At 37.7% G+C, this 19,052-nt stretch overlaps 1 protein-coding gene across 1 annotated transcript in view; it reads right to left on the reverse strand.

The window, feature by feature from the left end:
- The window catches only part of NDC1 (NDC1 transmembrane nucleoporin), a 47,011-nt gene that overhangs the window by 12,878 nt on the left and 15,081 nt on the right, over positions 1 to 19,052 (reverse strand). Inside the window, exons 7-16 of the mRNA XM_072820296.1 lie at positions 18,113 to 18,164; positions 15,203 to 15,338; positions 14,316 to 14,408; positions 12,454 to 12,535; positions 10,252 to 10,407; positions 7,554 to 7,799; positions 7,324 to 7,439; positions 3,980 to 4,030; positions 2,183 to 2,246; positions 1,280 to 1,380 (exon numbers count right to left, since the gene is read on the reverse strand). Of these exons, the coding sequence (XP_072676397.1) occupies positions 1,280 to 1,380; positions 2,183 to 2,246; positions 3,980 to 4,030; positions 7,324 to 7,439; positions 7,554 to 7,799; positions 10,252 to 10,407; positions 12,454 to 12,535; positions 14,316 to 14,408; positions 15,203 to 15,338; positions 18,113 to 18,164 (1,097 nt within the window). The remainder of the gene's footprint in view (positions 1 to 1,279; positions 1,381 to 2,182; positions 2,247 to 3,979; positions 4,031 to 7,323; positions 7,440 to 7,553; positions 7,800 to 10,251; positions 10,408 to 12,453; positions 12,536 to 14,315; positions 14,409 to 15,202; positions 15,339 to 18,112; positions 18,165 to 19,052) is intronic.

A 19,052-nucleotide genomic window follows, 5' to 3' on the forward strand; every position in this document is an offset into this window, starting at 1 on the left:
CACTTATTATATGAGCACTGACCAATGTATAAAATTGTTGAATCATTATATTATAAACCTCATAACACTTGTATGTTAATTAGAGTTGAATTTTAAAAGTTCAATAAAATAAAATTTAAAAAATCCCAGAAACTTAATATATAGAAAACTTAAAAATAAGTTTTCCTAATTGAAAAAAAAAAAAAAAAACAGAAGAAGAAATTGCTCTGGAGACTACAAAGTACTGTACTGTTAAACTACACTACCAGCGTGATAAAAAAGACAAACTATGCTGTATGTGTCAAAGATATGCCCAAATCCTGGGTATCCTACTATGTGGTTAGATAAGTCTACTATTACGCGTCATAAGAAATGCTCAGAAATTATTTCCTTAGAGAAAGGTAGCTGGGAAAAGAATACAAATAAAAAACTATTCACTTGTACACATGTCTCAAAAAACATACATGACAAAGTGAGCACAGAAAGAATTCAAAGGCAAAAAAAACAAAAATCACTGGCTTTGATGGGTAAGACTTTTTAAGAGGTAAAATAAATTGAGTTGAAAAAAGGAGCAGTGAAGCCTGTTTTCTTTTCATGTCTTACATTGCTTCCCAAGACCCAAAGATGCACCAACTCTTCTCCTTTAAACCTACTTCAACACCATTCCTCCAGAAAACCTACTGTGCGGCCTAGCTCCCACCCCGAAATGTTTTTGGCTCTCAGTGTTCCTAGCTCTCCTCTGACTTACAACTAAAATGACAGGGCAGTGTAAAACACACCATCCAACATGAGGTCAGGAAAGGCAGCCTATTCAAAAGCAAGAAACATAGGTTCTATTTTTCTGTCCTTATATCTAGGATTAAAAAGAACTGCTACTTTAAAACTATGCACCCAACCTGGAAACAGGTATCCACTAACCTCAGCTTTACCTTCTTGAGCCTCTGGCCAATAGGTAACATTTATCTGCATGGATAATTCAACTATAGGTCTACAAGTTGCGTAAAGATCCAAATTTATAGCAATGAAGAGAATCCGAAAATCCTAAATAATCTGATTAATACCAGAGGTGTAATAACTTCCTTTTTCTGTTTCTATAAAATTATTATTTACAAAGGAATTAGAAGTTTTCTCTTCCTGGTCTCTCTTAGATTATTATTTCCTAAGGGTGAGAACAGTAGCACATTTTAACATCTAACCTATGTTTTGTTATGCAATAAATGTGATCTATAAGAAACAAACTGAAAAATCTGGGAGGGAGGGAAAGACACGACCTCTACTCCCAAACCCAAATACTGCCTACCTCTTGCAGCGTCAATAAAGTATTAAGAATAGCTGGTAGTGTAGTCTGGACAACTCCAAATCTATCTTCGGTAAATGATGCTGCTACTAAGTGAGACAAACCTCAAGGGAAAAGAAAAAAAAAATTAAAAGGAAATACAAATCATGCTAATCTATTTGCAATACATCTACTGAGAAAGAATTAATATCCTGAATATATAAAGAACCTAAAATAGAGGAGGGGGTAATATAATAGGAAAATGGGAAAAAGATTATTAATAGGAACTAAAAAGGTGTTCAACTACATAGGGACATGAGTAAGATGACAGTCTGCATTCTAGCAGAAAAAAAGCTTTTAAATAATACTATGTTTGGTGGTGATGAGTGGTAGGAAGGAAAACAAAACAATAAGGGAACAGAGTGACAGCTATAAGGACACTTTTCATAGGGGGTCAGGAAAGGGCTCTCTGAGGAAGTATCATTCTAAGCACTGACAAGTCAGGATCTGGATGATAAAAAAAAAAAAAGAAAGAACTCAGTTTTGTAACAACTAAGTTTTCATATTCAAGCTAAGTTAAATATGTTAAAATGTTAAAAATGTTATGTCATCTTAAGTTGACAGTTGAAAACAATCCATTAATCACAGTTTTTTGAAGTAGAAAAAGGCAAGAATCCCAAGTTCAATTTCTTTGCTCAAATATAAGGGAAATTTCTGCCTAAGTTAAAGTACACCTAAATATTTAAGAAAAATGATCTATACAAAACAAAAATTTAAAAATGTATCTAAAAATTCAAAGATTGAGATCAAAGCCCAGAACCGACCTTTCATGGATATATGGCAGTATTTTTTTTTTTTTTTTTTGGATATACTTCAGTATTTAACTGATAATGAAAATCAAAGTTGTAGTTCACTGAGATGGCTTACCTTCTAATGCCCAAATATGCATTTGGGCATCTGAAAAAACAGCCTGAATAGAGGCCTCTGGGTGCTACAAATAAAACAAAAACACTTAAGCTTACTCTGGGCATTAACTCTGTTATTTTATCTAATCAACTAGGTATCCTATAACAATAAAAAATTCACAGCCGCCTCAAGAATTAAAATCAGAAATTCTTATATGATTTAACTGCAAAAAAGCATTCTGCCACCAACTTGTGTGACCTTTGCCCAATATCTAAATCTCTGTTTCTCATTTAAAGTAAGAGTTACACATACTCAACCCACCCTCAGATTAGTATAGAGATCACCTAAGAGAATGGTTACAGTGCTTTTTTTTTTAAACCTCAGAACTGCCTAAATACATATTATTTCTCTTAAATTGTGTACCCTCAGTCCCACTCCAAAGAAACACCATTCAACCTTTAATACACTAAGGTCGAATAGTAGGGAGCAACCATTGGCCTGTTTAGACAAATACTGACTTTGTGATGTACCCAGTGAAACCTGCTAATAAGCACATCAGCATGTTACATTTCTCAATACCAAATAGCAGGGTCTATAACCCTTAATATATAATAGATTCACTTGCAAAATTAGAATCAAAGGTGGCCGTTCACTTCCATAGAAAAAGAAGATCTTGTTCAGCATCTGCTCTGCCCTTACTGGGTATGTGCCCTTAGGCTACTACTTAACCCCTCTGAGTCTCAAGTTTCCTTATGGGTAAAATGAGGACAGAGAGACACCTCACAGGAATGCTGTTAGAATTAAATGAGGGAACTTAAGAGAAAAGAACATGGCGTACATAAGACACAACGGTGAGTTCTCTTCCCACCCTCTGAAGTAAAACTTCAGACAACCCCTCTTCCTCTTGGTGGAAGAGAAGACACCTTTCTCAGGGGGGTGAGAGTTTTCACAAAGCTCTAATGGAGAGCCAGAGGTAGATTCTTTTTGGTAAAGGTCATAGCTAATTGGGTGGATCACCCCTGCCACCAATGTGAGAAAAGTTTTAAGCACTCGCAATGATTCTTTGTTCTGTGTACCTATGTTCTATCAGGTTACTCTTATTCAGATCTCTCCTCCCACAGAATAAAAATGAATAATGCATGCCAGAGCAAGCCATTCACTTTGAGTACAGTATCAGCTAATAATATAATATCTTCAGAACGAAGGAAGTTAGATTAAAATAACTAAAACAAAACAAAAATTCTTTCCCTACATATGGGCAAAGATTTTGCTCATCAAAGGATTAACATACAACAGCTGTAGTCCGTGAAAAAGGAATGATTTTTTAGCTTCTGCAGTTCAGTTATTTTCCTATGGCAGCTGGAGCAGCTGACACACAAGTTGGAATGTCATTTAGTTTGTGGCCTGAATTATAACTTTTTATCCCACACAAACTTAGCATCTGCAACCTAATCCAGTCATCTCTCTTCTGAACACCAAATTGGCCACAAAAGATTACAGCAGGACAATTAGCCGTGAAGGATCGCCATGGATTTGATCATTCTGTAGGAAGGGGTTGTATTATGAGCACAAAGTTGCCTGGAGCCCAGAGACTCAGGAGACCAAACTGGAGTCAAGCCTTAGGAAGTCACTGAGATGAGATGAGATGGGTGTCTAGGGCAGCTCTTACTCACAAGGAGGTTTAGTCAAGCACTATACAAAGCTGTTTGGCTTGTTTGGATTGAGCTAAATATTTAGAAGTCAAATCAAATCTGGTACTTCATTTCTTATTTTATTTCCTCTTCTCCCCTTCCCAGTGCTCTAACTATATATCCTTACCTTACTGAAAAAATACATTATCAACACCCGTTTTGATAAGAAATTCTTAACCTGAGTTGGAGAAAAGAAAGAATTAACACATTTACAGTTTTCAATTCTATTCAAGTATGTTAACACATTCCCAGGTTCTTCCTGACACTAAATTAAATGCAACACTTCATATCTTACAGATAAAGAACAAAGAACAATATTTACACTAAACCAAATAAGTAAATACTTTTGTATTATAAACTAGATGACCAGGATGGGCCATCTAACCTGAACTGCATTTCCATGTACACGTGTCTAACTCCCAAATTAGAGCCCTATAATAAAAGGAATTCAAAGTGGTTCTTGTGATATTTTCTTACTCAATTCCTTACAACTGTCTTGCCCTTTACCTCCTAATACCAAAAAAGAGTGTTTTCTCTACAAAAAAAAAAAAAAAAAAACTTAAGACCTGAAATGATTTTCTGCCAATTGATATTTACATGGGAAACAATTTTCTTAGTATTAAGCTGAAAGCTACATAGTCCAGCTGATTTTTTTTTTTTAAGATTTTATTTATTTATTCATGAGAGAGACACAGAGAGAGAGAGGCAGAGACACAGGCAGAGGGAGAAGCAGGCTCCACGCAGAGAGCCTGATGTGGGACTCGATCCAGGGTCTCCAGGATCACGCCCTGGGCTGCAGGCGGTTCCAGCTGACTTTAAAGTGAATTCATGATATGGTGGTACTTAGGGCATGTTGGGCAAATGGGATCCCGAAGTTTGTGAAATGCCTACAGTTCATCTTTATTAATCAATCATCCCATCAGCAAAGATGTTGTTACTCCTCTCATCTTAAAAAATAAAACTCTCCAGGATCCCTGGGTGGCTCAGCGTTTGGCGCCTGCCTTTGGCAGAGGGCGTGATCTTGGAGTCCCAGAATCGAGTCCCACATTGGGTTCCCTGCATGGAGCCTGCTTCTCCCTCTGCCTGTGTCTCTGTCTGTCTGTCTCTCTCTCTGTGTGTCTCTCATGAATAAATAAAATCTTTAAGAAAGAAAAAAATAAAATAAAACTCTCCCATGACTCCCCAACTCCCTCTAGCTATTAATTATCCCATTTCTTTGCATCCCTTATAGCAAAGCTCCTTGAAAGACTTAGCTTTTCTTGTGCCCTCTAATTCTTCCCCCAATCTCTCCTGGCTCCATCCAATCAGCATTCATCCCATCCACTCCTACCCAGAAGCTCAACAAGGACTCAGCCACCTCCACATTTCTAGCACAACAGTTCATCCTAGTGTGGCTCTCAGGCTACCCAGCAGCAGCACGTGGCACCATTCACTTCTTTTCTCGGTTCTCTTCTCACCTCCACAGCCACTTGATCTCCTCTACCAGTCCTCCTCATCTCCCAGACCTGTAGTCACTAGAGGGTCCCGTTCCTGCATCTCTCTTCTTCTGCATCCAAAGAGTTTTCATGGAGTCTCATGGCTTTAAATACTGTCTGTATTCTAAGGACTTCTAAATTTCTATTTCTAGCCCAGAACTTTCCCCTATGCTCTGGATATATGTCTCAGTTCTTACTTGGTATTTTCAATTGGTTGTCTAATAAGCATCTCAAAATGGACATAAACCGAATTCAAGATTTCCCTACATTACTTCTACCAAATCTCCTCTCCCTGAATCATCAGCTAACTGCAACTGTATTTCAGATCCTCAAACCAAAAACTTGGTTTGAGGTCAACATTGCACTCTCTTTTACACCACAACCAGATCATAAGCAAATCCTATTTACACCTACTTTCAAAATACATCCAGACCTTGATCACATCTTACAGCCTCTACCATAATCACTCTGGTCACTGATACGATCATCTCCCACTATATTACTTCGACAGCTTTACAACTGTCTCTCTGCCTCTACTCCTGACCCCTGAGAATCTAATCTCAGCACAACAGCTAAAGCAGCACTTTCAAAATGTAAGGTTACATCATGTCATTCTTGTGGACAAAATCACCCTGTGGCTTTCCAACTCACTCAGAGAAAATGTCAGTCTTCATAGTAGCTAATGCGCCTGATGAGCTCTGGGTGCCTGCTACCTCTCTGACTTCATCACCACCTGCTAGTGTCCATGTTATTTCTCACACAAACTAAGCACACTCCCACCTAAAGACCTCTGTATCTTGCTGTTCCCCACCTTCCCTTCAGGTTTCTAATCAAGTGTCCCCTAATCAATGAGCCTTTTTTTTTTTAAGGTTTTATTTATTTATTCATGAGAGACACACAGAGAGAGAGAGGCAGAGACACAGGCAGAGGGAGAAACAGGCTCCATGCAGGGAGCCCGATGTGGGACTCAATCCCGGGTCTCCAGGATCACACCCTGGGCTGAAGGCAGCGCTAAACCGCTGAGCCACCCGGGCTGCCCATTTTTCTATGCAGCACTTAAGACATCAAGTTTTTTTCCCTTTGAAAACATCCATTTTTCATATTTTGAATTAAACATATTGGGATGTACTTAGTCCACAGCATGTCATGGTTTAATGGGCAACTTTTTTCTTAACAGTACACAAAATAAGTCTTAAAATTCATAGTATGTTTTTATCCAAAGAGATACAGTTTAAGACATTTGCTTGTCTATTTTCCCTTGCTGGAATGTACATATTCAGGGGCTTTTGTTTGCTGTTTTCCCGGTGCCTAAAACCAGTCTGGGTCAGCCCGGGGGTGGCTCAGCAGTTTAGCGCCGCCTTCAGCCCAGGGTGTGGTCCAGGAGACGGGGAATCGAGTCCCACGTCAGGCTCCCTGCATGGAATGGAGCCTGCTTCTCCCTCTGCCTGTGTCTGTGCCTTTCTCTCTCTGTGTGTCTCTCAAGAATAAATAAAATCCTTTAAAAAAAACAAAAAAAGGGGATCCCTGGGTGGCGCAGCAGTTTAGCGCCTGCCTTTGGCCCAGGGCGCGATCCTGGAGACCCGGGATTGAATCCCACATCAGGCTCCCGGTGCATGGAGCCTGCTTCTCCCTCTGCCTGTGTCTCTGCCTCTCTGCCTCTCTCTCTCTCTGTGACTATCATAAATAAATAAATTAAAAAAAAAAAAACAAAACAAAACCAAAAAAAACACAGTCTGCGTACAGAAAGAACTCAGTTAATATTTCTTAAATGAAAGAATTCACAGATCAAAGTATCATATTAGGTTAAGTCACATGAAATTTCAATTTATATATTCAAAACCAGTCAAATGCCAGCAATTTCATATGAGTCAATTTAATACAGGAAGCATAAAAAAAAGAAGTCTTATTTATACCTGATGGCTTATTCATGTGAGATCCTTGATGCGCTCAATGAGAAATGTGCTCAAACATACATCCTATGATTATATCATCCTACCTGTTCACGTTTATTCTGAATCCATGAGCAAATCATACTGGGTTGTCTCGCTGTCTTACCCTCAGCACTAATGGAGGTAGATGGAGAAGGATTAGAAAATTCAGTCATCTGCTGATCTAAATAAAAAAAAAACAAAAACAAACAAACAAAAAAACCAAGATGGTGAAAACTCAGGATATCTGAGTCTCTGCAACTATGACCTTTCAAATTTTCGAAAACAGTCCCCTTACCAGAAGCAGAAGTCCACAATCTTGGCCCTCTTCTGACTAGCTGAGAACTCTGAGGGGACCCATAGCAGGTATTTACATCAAAAATTCCAGCCATCCGATTCACCACACTAGAGCCAAACGGGGTTCCGAGGGGACTTGCAACATCAGGTGTAGATAATTTTGAGGAAAACAATGACGTCTTAACTAATGGTGGCACTGGAGGCCGAGTCATCTGGCTAGATTTCGGGGTCTGAAAAGTAGTTTCTTCTGTAAAAGAACAGATCCAGCACTGAAGAGGCAACCTGAACAAATTTTACACATCTCAGTTTTTGGTTTAATTCATCTACCCAAGGCTTGGGCTGTTTCTTTTTAGGTTTACATTCTCCACATCCAGCTTTTACAAGTTCAGAGATCAGTTGCATAGCGTTACACATTTTCTCTCGTCAGACTGGTCAGCCTCTCTTGTCTTCTCCCATCCAGAGAGTATCTTCACCTTCAAGGTCAGTTTCTCTAAATATAAGCTGTGTTGAACAAACCTTTCAATTTATATTCTATTTTCAAATGGCAACAACTTCAATTACTGCACTGGAGTCAGTCCAGTGTTACTGCAAGGGCCTACTACAGGTGTTACTTTGACTAAATCTGCACTGTGAAAATGTACTGATAAAGGGTCCACATTTATCCATTTTCCACAGAATTTTTCCAAGTTAACAAAAGTCACACCATAGATGAATTTGCCCAGGATCATCTACAAATATGACCTGTAAACACCTTCAAAAATTATCTTACAATCACCAATTTATAGACTGTTGTATAAAAGCTAAGGAATATTTTTCTGGCCACTTCAGTACAAGGCATAAAGACAAATAAGTTACATTAGTATTCTTAATAAAACCACCATAAAAGATCAAACATTTAAAGTGGCAAACTTTTATTAATGACTTTTTAAGGTTAGTGACAGCTAGAAATATTTGAAGAATCAATTTAAAAATTAAGACTGAAGTTTTTTAAGTTCTGCAAAACTAGAAACAAATTTTGACTAAATGATGGGATGTGACAACCATTTAAAATAATGAATAGGGATCCCTGGGTGGCGCAGCGGTTTAGCGCCTGCCTTTGGCCCAGGGCGTGATCCTGGGGGCCCGGGATCGAATCCCACGTCAGGCTCCCGGTGCATGGAGCCTGCTTCTCCCTCTGCCTGTGTCTCTGCCTCTCTCTCTCTCTCTCTCTCTCTCTCTCTCTCTCTGTGACTATCATAAGTAAATAAAAATTAAAAAATAAAAAAAAAAGAAACATTCTTTAAAAAATAAAATAAAATAAATAAAATAAAATAAAGAATAATTCCTACTTGGTCAGACCCATGACTCCCTCAACCCAGAGCTACAATGATCTAACATGCTAATGTGATAGAACTGGCCTATTTAAAATCCTCTAAAGGCACCCTCTCCCTATAAAATGCAAACTCCATTGTGTACATACAAGGCCTCCCTTCATTATCAATCATCATCCTTCCCATTTGGACTTCATTGTGACAGACTTCCTTTTAGCAGATACATTGTCTTGTCATTATTTGTGTGCCTCCCACCAAAAGGTCAGTTCCAAAGTGTTTTTTCATCTTTGACTCTCTGACTTCCAGCACACTGCTTAATATATAGTAAACAATCAATAAGCACTTGTTGAATAAAATAAATGCTAATTCGAATGCTGAGTACAACTGAAACACTCTAGAATCTTTTAAAATATGACATTCATGGTCTTACCTAAATCATTTTTCATTTGTAATGAAAAATTCTTTGCTTTTGCTCTATGACCCCCACCAAAGTAATGATGCTTGCTGTACCCCATATAGGAATTTTTTTTTAAATATCAAGATTAATTGCCAACATTTAAAAAGTGGAAAATTTCACCCACAATATTTTTAGCTTACTTAACAATGAGGTGCGGAGGTGGGGAGGTGGTATGTATGGCACAGAATACCAGGTCCAAATTCCCAGAAGGGAATTGGATTAGGGTTGAACCTAATCCACAGCTTCCCCTTCAGATGAAGCCAGTGCTCTCAAGGTTATCACAGTTTTCACCCAACCAGTTTTGGCCATTTTCATTCAAGTCCTGCCTCCAAAAGGCATGTGGACATTAAGTCCCTTCATTAGTCTAACACATTCCTAGGCCTCTTAAGGAATTTGGTCAAATAACCTGGGTCCCTCCACTCTACGTCATCCCCTCAGCCTCAATCCTTCAAGCATTCTATTAAGTTATCTTAAAACAATGAATGTGATAAACCCCATGGTGAAATTGCTCAGTCATTCCAAGTGCTCTCCTCTGGGCACTGTCCAGCAACTTTATATCTTTGGGATATTATAACGAGAACAGCACCCAGTACCACCTGAAAAGCTTCACCTGGCCCTGCACTTGAGGAAGCTGACACCTTCTATCAGATGTGCCAGTTTGTTAGCTTTTCTAATGCTACCCGCAGAGCGGACTTCCCAACTTCATTTCTTCAATCTACAACGATATGCAGGCCTTTTTCTTTGTTCAGTACAATATCCCACTTATTAGATCAATTTTCCCTAAAAATATATCCCTCACACTCATGTATACATATCCTTAGATTAACTACTGTCATCTTTCTTAGTATACATATCCTTAGATTAACTACTGTCATCTTTCTTAGGAAACAAAATGTACAGACACTGTCCTCTCACAGTAATACAGGAATTACCTGGAGAATTCGATTTCTTAGGTTCCACGGAGTATGAAGACACCAGTCTCCCATTCGTAGCAGCTGCTTCTTGGTAGAGAACCAGTTTCTGAGTCATATCATTTAAAAGGTTCAAACACTCCCTTGAAATGGCTGTCCAATTGTGCGGATGTCCACCTAGGAGATCCAAACACCAGCTTTGAAGATGTACATAGTTACCTTCTCAAAGTGAGGAGAAAACTCAGTAAGAAATGCTATATGACAGAGGTGCTTGGATGGCTCAGTCAGTTAGGTGTCTGCTTTTGGCTCAGGTCATGATCCCTGGGTCTTGGGACCAAGCCATGCATCGGGCTCCCTGCTCAGTGGGGAGTCTGCATTTCCCTCTGCTTCTCCCTCCCCATTGTGGCTCTCCTCCCTCGCCCTTGCTCTAATTAATAAATAAAATCTTAAAAGAAAAAAGAAATGCTAGATGATAACACTTTGCATCAGGGCCTACATTCCTTGGCTAAGCTACTATTTATACTCCTGTCATCTAATACACAGCAGGAGTTCAATAAATATTTGGACAAAATAATTTTCCGAAAAGTCTACAAGCAAAAGCTTGCTATTTTACCATAAAAAAAAAAAAAAAAACAAAGCAAAACAAAACACCTCTCAAATTGGCTGCTAAAATAAAGCCAAACACTAGAGCATGGGTTGAGTGAAGAAGAGCAGGACTACTTCCTTTGTAACACTGAACAGACTAAAGACTAAGACAATGAGTACAAGCATGTCTAATGACATGTAACCCATGGCCCCCCAGGACCTATAAATTGTTGTATCAGGCCCACTATGTTTCCTTACATGTTCATTTATAATAGCTCCATTTGTTTTTCCTTCTATAGGAAGAACACATTATTTGATAACAATTATAGTTTATACTTAGAGAATTTATATTCTTTAACTTAAGCTACTGTGATCCACAATCTTGTAAAAATTCCTTTACTTCTCATTATCTTTTCATTTTCTAAGACCTTTATCTCCTATAGCTGCCATTTAAAAATCAACCAATCAATCTCTCTACGTTGAGAATAGCTGAGGAGTCCACTGAAAACTGGTTTCCCCATTCTGAGTGCCATATAAGGTTTCTCTCTTCACTTGAATCACTCCTCAAACATCACCCCATTTATAGCTCAAGAGGAATACAACTTAACCAGCAAGCAAACAAAATACTCCATTAGTAGGTCCCAGAATGTTCTATATTGCTATTAACTCAGGACCACTAAGGAATTATGTGATGATCAAGTTAAATTTTAATAATACGCCCTAGAATGTAAGTTCTCTGGCAGAAAACATGTCATTCTGTTACAGTTTACCAGAATATCTAGTGAAAATATTTAATGCATAGAGAATTCCTTGGTGAACCTGTCTGATAGAAAGGACTTGTTAATTTTCCATGGCATCAGCTCCAATCATTTATACATTTACATAACCTAATTTCATTTCCATGTAACACTTAACTATAGTAGCTTTCTTTTATAATGTGGGAACTGGTAAGTATGGCAAAATAATGAAAAGCTGATTACAGAGATGAAAAGTTACCTAGGTTCTCTGTTCTCTACTGGATGAGATGCTTTCCATCCAGGAACAAGTTTAGCACTGGCATAGTTGTAAGAAGGAGTAACAAGTAACAATGGAGAAGTGTTTTGGAGTTGCCAAGAGCATCCTTGGGTCACCATCAAATCTAGTAGTTTCACTTTTTTTTTTTTTTTTTAAAGGGAGGCAAAGTAGCATGGCAGAAGGAGGGAGTCAAATGATCAAATTTCTTTTTCCATCTCTGACATTAACTGTATGTAAGTCACTTAATCTCTCTAAAACTTAGGTTCCCCAACTAGGGATTAGATGATCTGATTTTCAAGACTCCTTGTAGCATTAAAATTTTGAGGACTCTTAAACATGCTCTCTAACTCTTCTGCTCTAGAACTGTCAACCTACCTCATAGTTTCTTCAGGTTAAGGGAATGAGGATGCTAAAGAAGATAACATATAAAAGTTTTATAGTATTTTTCTGGAAATACAACATCTAACGACAGAAATGGAAACATTTGCGTAATATTTAAATCAATACTTCATTTAATGGACTCACAGCTATGTGAGGTTTTATTAAACACATCTCTGTAACCAAAAATTTTAAGTGGAACACTTTCTGCACACATACACCTGTATCTGTTACTTTCAGCAATACCTGGTTGGCTAAGGCTAAAAACTTCTTGTCTTCGTGAAGGAGAATACTGAGAAAGCAACATCAGGTCCTGCAAGGCCAAATACTAAACGGGGGAAAAAATACACATTATTTAATTTTTTTTTAACTTCTACATAAAATCTCAGCAATATATAGGTAAGGGGAAATTACTTCAAATTTCTCATAAAGGAAATGCTTTTCAGAACCATAACCTTCATTTCTAGACTCCCAAAACTTTCTTGCCTCTACCCTCGGTAGGCTACCCCAGCCACTGTAGGCTCCAGTTACAAGAAACTATAGAACTCTCCGTGCTATTTCCCCACTCTAAAGTGGTAAACATAAAACATCACTCTTGGAACTTCCCAGGCCTCCCACACACAAACATATACTCACACAGTTCTTAACCACGGCACTTAACATAATTTATTGTAACTGCCTGTTTCCTTGTCTCTTCTGGTTCCACTCACTAAACTGTGAGGCAGGGACAGCACCTTACTTGCTATCACATTCAAAGGCAGTGTCTAGCACAAGGTAGGCACACAACATATACTGTACTCTTTTACTGGAAATCTTCATTTTGTTTCCTGGCAAACCCTTTCAGCCATCATTTAAGACACCATAACTTCTGTGAAACTCTATTATTTTAGTTGCAAGCAGAGAAAGTGGTTCCCACTGCACTTACCACAGTAAATTTTCATTATTTTGTGTATCTGCTTTCTCCATCAGGCTGTGCTACATCTAATTCATTATTATGCCTTACGCAACTAGCAGTGACTGATACCTACCGAGCAAATACAGACTTGTTCAATAACCAAATGAGTACCTGATATTTTTGTTTATCTAATAAATTAGTAATAATTGATGTTTAAAGGTAATCAGAACCTCAGTGGTTCGTTTTCTTATTAGTTTACAACTTTTCTACAGTGTATTCCGAACTCTGGGTTCCATTTTCTTCAAATTCTTTTTTAAGCACTATAACCTCTTAACAGGATCACACATACTGTAGATATACTTTAAAATTTCAAAATACAATTTAAATCAAAATAAGTTATTCTCACTTAGTTTAACTTATAAACTTACTACAACTTCTTTAAGCTCTTTTGATTAAAATTGATTTTAGGATCATTATCATTATTCCTATTTAAAGAGAATTCAGGGCAGCCCCAGTGGCTAAGTGGTTTAGCGTCACCTTCAGCCCAGGGCATGATCCTGGAGACGCAGGATTGAGTCCCACATCGGGCTCCCTGCATGGAGCCTGCTTCTCCCTCTGCCTGTGTCTCTGATTCTCTCTCCGTGTCTCTCATAAATAAAATCTTTAAAAAAATAAATAAATAAATAAATAAATAGTTCACTGTATGGGTATACCTACCAAGCACTACCTTTGATCCTAACAGTCAACAATATTATAGGAGTAAAAATACAACTTGACTCAATGATTAAAAAACAAAAAACAAAAGAGAAGCAGTATTTTGTTTTGCTACCATGAGGAGTTTGTGAAAAGTTAATGCATATGGTTGGTATCATGGTATTTCATGCTTGGAAATATTTTTATATCTATTCTAAATATTGTACAAATTAGATTAGTTTGTACACATATACTGCCATACATCCCTGTATTTTAGTCACTTGGAATGAAAACTGAAAAAAAGTAAATAGCATTCAATGCAGCATGTAGTTGATTTCTTACAATACTGGTACTAGAATATTCTAGGCCCTCAAAAAATATATCTAAGTACACTAAATATTAAGTCCATTCCAAAATTGAACACCAATAAAAAATAAATTTATTAAAAAAAATAAGTCCATTCCAAAAGACAAGTTAGAAATGACTGTGTAAAGACATAAGATGCATAGTTCATAGGTACCTTTATGATGAGGGGAGGATTGCTGTTTAAAACCTTTGGGAGGCATTCATCCGACTCTTCTGAAAATGGTGGCTGAACAGGGAACAGATGAGCCTATCAAATATAATCAAATATAAGGACCATGAAAATGATTATTTTCTTGACTTTATTATATTTAGTAAGTTAACACTAACTGAAATTTATTACAAGAGACAATACAACCAAATTAACATCTTCAGTGTTTTAATAATAGGTTGCACTAAAATTAAATATACCCAAATACACTACTTTCTAAATGTTATTCTCTCAATTTTATTACATCTCTGGCCCCCAATACTAGAAATAAATATTCTGAAGCCACTGAAGGGACACACACCTACAGAGATGATAAAATAAAACACTCATTTTCTAAGACAAATACCTATATGATAAAGATAATGTAATTCCCATTCATTTAAAATAATTTCAATACAAAATTTAAAACTTTCTCTCAAAGAACAAATATTTGTCTTATATTAAATATTTTAGTAGTAGTTACACCAATAGCACATAAAACTAATTTAAAATCCAGGCATTTAGTATTTGCTAAACAGAGAAATGGAAACCTTCAGAAGAGACTTACACTACGATAAAGCAGGGTAAGTTCCACTAGCAGTTCATTCAGTTTAGTTTCCAAAAACCAAAAACACTAACACCATTCCTTACTCACACACACACACACACACACACATGAAGTAAATTATGGTTACAAATGATACATCCCTAAGGAAGTCTCAGAAAAGAGACCAAAACCCAACTTACTCAAAATGGCTTTGGGCACAATAGCATATTACTCAGTGCTCTGCTTGCTAAAAACAAATCTGTGCACTCTAAAATACAAAAGCATTAACAAAAAACTCAATACTAACCTCTGTGGCAAAGATTTTGAAGAGTATCCATGAAATATACCAAGTCATCAGAAGAAAGACACCACAAAGCCAGACATGGTAGAGTAATGAGAGATTCAAGAGGCCACGCACAGTGTCAAGAGGCCTGTGAAACTGCCTATAAAAGCAGAAATTACTATTTAATCCTATGGGGAAAATACAATCTAAGCATTTAACAGACTTGGGGCCTCACAATGAGAAACAAATCTTATTTCTACATAATACTGGTGATATAGATGCCTTTCCTTTTGCACCCCATACAATTCTCTAACACCTTCTTTTTTTTTTTAATTTTTATTAATTTATGATAGTCACACACAGAGAGAGAGAGAAGCAGAGACACAGGCAGAGGGAGAAGCAGGCTCCATGCACCGGGAGCCCGACGTGGGACTCGATCCCGGGTCTCCAGGATCGCGCCCTGGGCCAAAGGCAGGCGCCAAACCGCTGCGCCACCCAGGGATCCCTCTAACACCTTCTTATGTACTATGTAAGGGAGCCTTAAAAGAAGAACAGACCTAAACTTGTGCTCAGTTTCTTGTGTTCCTAATCTTTACTGTCATTTATTATGGAGGAAGAATGAGCCAAACCTATAAGCCAACCCTTAGTTGCTGGGTAAAATTTTAGTACTTTTACTTTGATCCCAACCATTCAACAAGACTATCACCTCTCCTAGGCCAGATTTCAGCTTTGTGTTTACACCCTAAAAATAGTTCCACAATAGTTAAGAGCACATAGCATTATCTAAAAATCACAATCTTTACTTTTAAAATAATTAAAGAAACTGTTAGAAGACTAAATGAGGGATCCCTGGGTGGCGCAGCGGTTTAGCGCCTGCCTTGGGCCCAGGGCGCGATCCTGGAGACCCGGGATCAAGTCCCACGTCGGGCTCCCGGTGCATGGAGCCTGCTTCTCCCTCTGCCTATGTCTCTGCCTCTCTCTCTCTCTCTGTGTGACTATCATAAATAAATAAAAATTTAAAAAAAAAAAAGACTAAATGAAGGGGCGCCTGGGTGGCTCAGTCTGTTGAGTGTCTGACCAGCTCAGGTCATGATCTTGGGGTCCTGGGATCAGCTCCATGGGGCTCTGTGTTCAGCAGGGAGTTTCCTTGTTTCTCTTATTCTTACTCTGTCCCTCCCCCATGCGTGCGTGCTCTCTCTAATAAATAAAATCTTTTTAAAAAAATTTTATTTATTTATTCATGAGAGACAGAGAGACAGAGAGACAGAGAGGCAGAGACACAGGCGAAGGGAGAAGCAGGCTCCATGCAGGGAGCCTGATGTGGGACTCGATCCCGGGACTCCATGATCACACCCTGGGTCAAAGGCAGGCATCTAAATCGCTGAGCCACTCAGGGATCCCTCAAATAAATAAAAGTTAAATAAATAAATAAATAAATAAATAAATAAATAAATAAATAAATAAATAAATAAATAAATTGAACATTCCTTTACCAAAACCTTGAACAGATTAATTGGCAAAGTCATCATAATCATACAATCACACAACTAGCAATTTTAAAAGCAGGATTAGAACCTCTGGCTCTGCCATTTATGACGGTTGTGATTATATTAACTGCTTGACCTAACTTGCCCAATTTTCTTATTCATGTAACAGTGGCCTAATCTCTTTCTACCTCTTATGGCTATTAGAAGATTTAAAACACCTTATATTGGGAGTATCCAGCATAGTGCTTAACATTTCCTGGGAGAATGAAGTTATTTTCAGATTTTTTTTTAAATTTTTATTTATTTATGATAGTCACACACACACACAGAGAGAGAGAGAGAGAGAGAGAGAGGCAGAGACATAGGCAGAGGGAGAAGCAGGCTCCATGCACCGGGAGCCCGACGTGGGATTCGATCCCGGGTCTCCAGGATCGCGTCCTGGGCCAAAGGCAGGCGCCAAACCGCTACACCACCCAGGGATCCCTTATTTTCAGATTTTAAGTAAATATTTACTGAGGACCTACCATATATATTAAGGATAGTTTATTAGGCACTGTCACACAAGCAAAATGTATTTCAAGTGAAAGAAAAAAGCACTATGTTAAATTAAAATAAAATACAATTATTTTTCTTTTTCCATTTGACCCAACCTAAGATTCAGACTAACATAATAAATGACCCATGCATTTAGTTTCATATCTAGCAATTAAGCAGAGGACAAAACTAAATTTTACCTAGAAACTATTAAAAGTTAGAAACTGAAATCCACAACATAGAAACCATAATATCTTAAGCACCCACAAATATCAATATCCCCATTCCCCAAAAATAGTATTAGTTAAATCCACATATGACAAAAAAAATCTAATAGCCAAAATTAAAAGAACAAATACTAATAGAGAAATTTACATTGATTTGCCAAGTAAAGATTAATGCTTTATCATGTGCAAAGTACATGAGGAATAACTAGAGCAATACATTTTAGTGATGCCACTCAACTGCCACTTCATGATCTTCAACTGGTCACATGATCTTGTTCAATTCTGACTTCCTTAGAGGCAAAATGAGAATAATACCATAGCACTGTGCTTGCCTACTACACCATAGCAGAAAATGATTATTAAGGAGAAAAGCAAAAGAGAGGTATGTCCATGCAACTCAAAAGTCTACTTTTCCATAACATAAAGGCTGTATCTAACAAAAAACATTTACTTCTAGGGAGAAGAACTGGGTGACTAGAAACTGGAGCAAAAGGATTCTTTTTAACTGTATATGCTTTTATAGGGCATTGGAATTTTAAATTATGAACTAGATATATTCCAAAATGAATACAAGTTTTAAAAAATTTAAAGGCTAAATCTAAACAACACATCTGGAAAGTGGCAAACCCCTAAAAAGATGGAAACTAGCAGAGTTTAAAACCCCAGACTTTTCATCTATCACTTACTCATCTATCTGAAGGTCCATCGCAGTGCTAATCCAAGTTTTTGGAATATGGCCTGAGAAGAAAATAATACCATGCTATAAACATAAGAAGTTAATAAAGCAAATCTTAACCATTCTTTGTATTATGAGATTGATGTGATGACCAAGTAGACACCAAGACCTCAGCCAGAATGTTAGACTGATTAGGAATAGGTTTAAGGGGCACCTGGGTAGCTCCGTCAGTTAAGCAACCAACACTTCATCTTAGCTCAGGTCATGATCTCAGCTCAGGGTTGTGAGATCAAGCCCCATATTGGGCCCTGAACCCAGTGGGGAGTCTGCTTGAGATTCTTTCTCTGTCTCCCTCTGCCCCTCACTGCCCCCTACCACCACAGCTCTCTCTAAAGTAAATAAATAAATCTTAAAAAAAAAAAAAAAAAGGGAATAGGCAGGAAAAGAGAATAATTTCTAAATACAAGAAGTCTATGTTCTGCACAAGTCGGATTATGTACTTTTTTCAGTCATATTTTAATGGTGGTTTAGTTAAATCATACCAGTCTCCCAACAACACAATTCAAATTTCAGTTACCATGGTATATTTACTGTGAGCAACTGAATATACTACTTCTAGCTTTTCAGTACACAAATCAGTATGTAGATAACACACACACACCACATTTTGTAACTAATCATATCCCTTCTTCCTAAGTCTGTTGGTAACTGGTCATGGACATCTGTTACTCAGTTCAGGCACAGACAGCAAAACATATAATTGTGTTGCCTCCTTGTCTCCCATGAAGAGCCCACACATTTTACAAAAATGAATAACTAAAAGATGAAACTGGCCAAAAAGACCAAAGTGCAACAAAGAAAAGAAAAGTGGTAATACTTGAAATCTGAATGGAACATAAACGCGGTTATAGAAGAAACAACTGACCACGGAAATGTTGACAGGGCTGCTA

The sequence above is a fragment of the Canis lupus genome, chromosome 3, assembly GCF_048164855.1.
Source record: "Canis lupus baileyi chromosome 3, mCanLup2.hap1, whole genome shotgun sequence".
In the NCBI taxonomy this organism is placed as follows: Eukaryota; Metazoa; Chordata; class Mammalia; order Carnivora; family Canidae; genus Canis; species Canis lupus.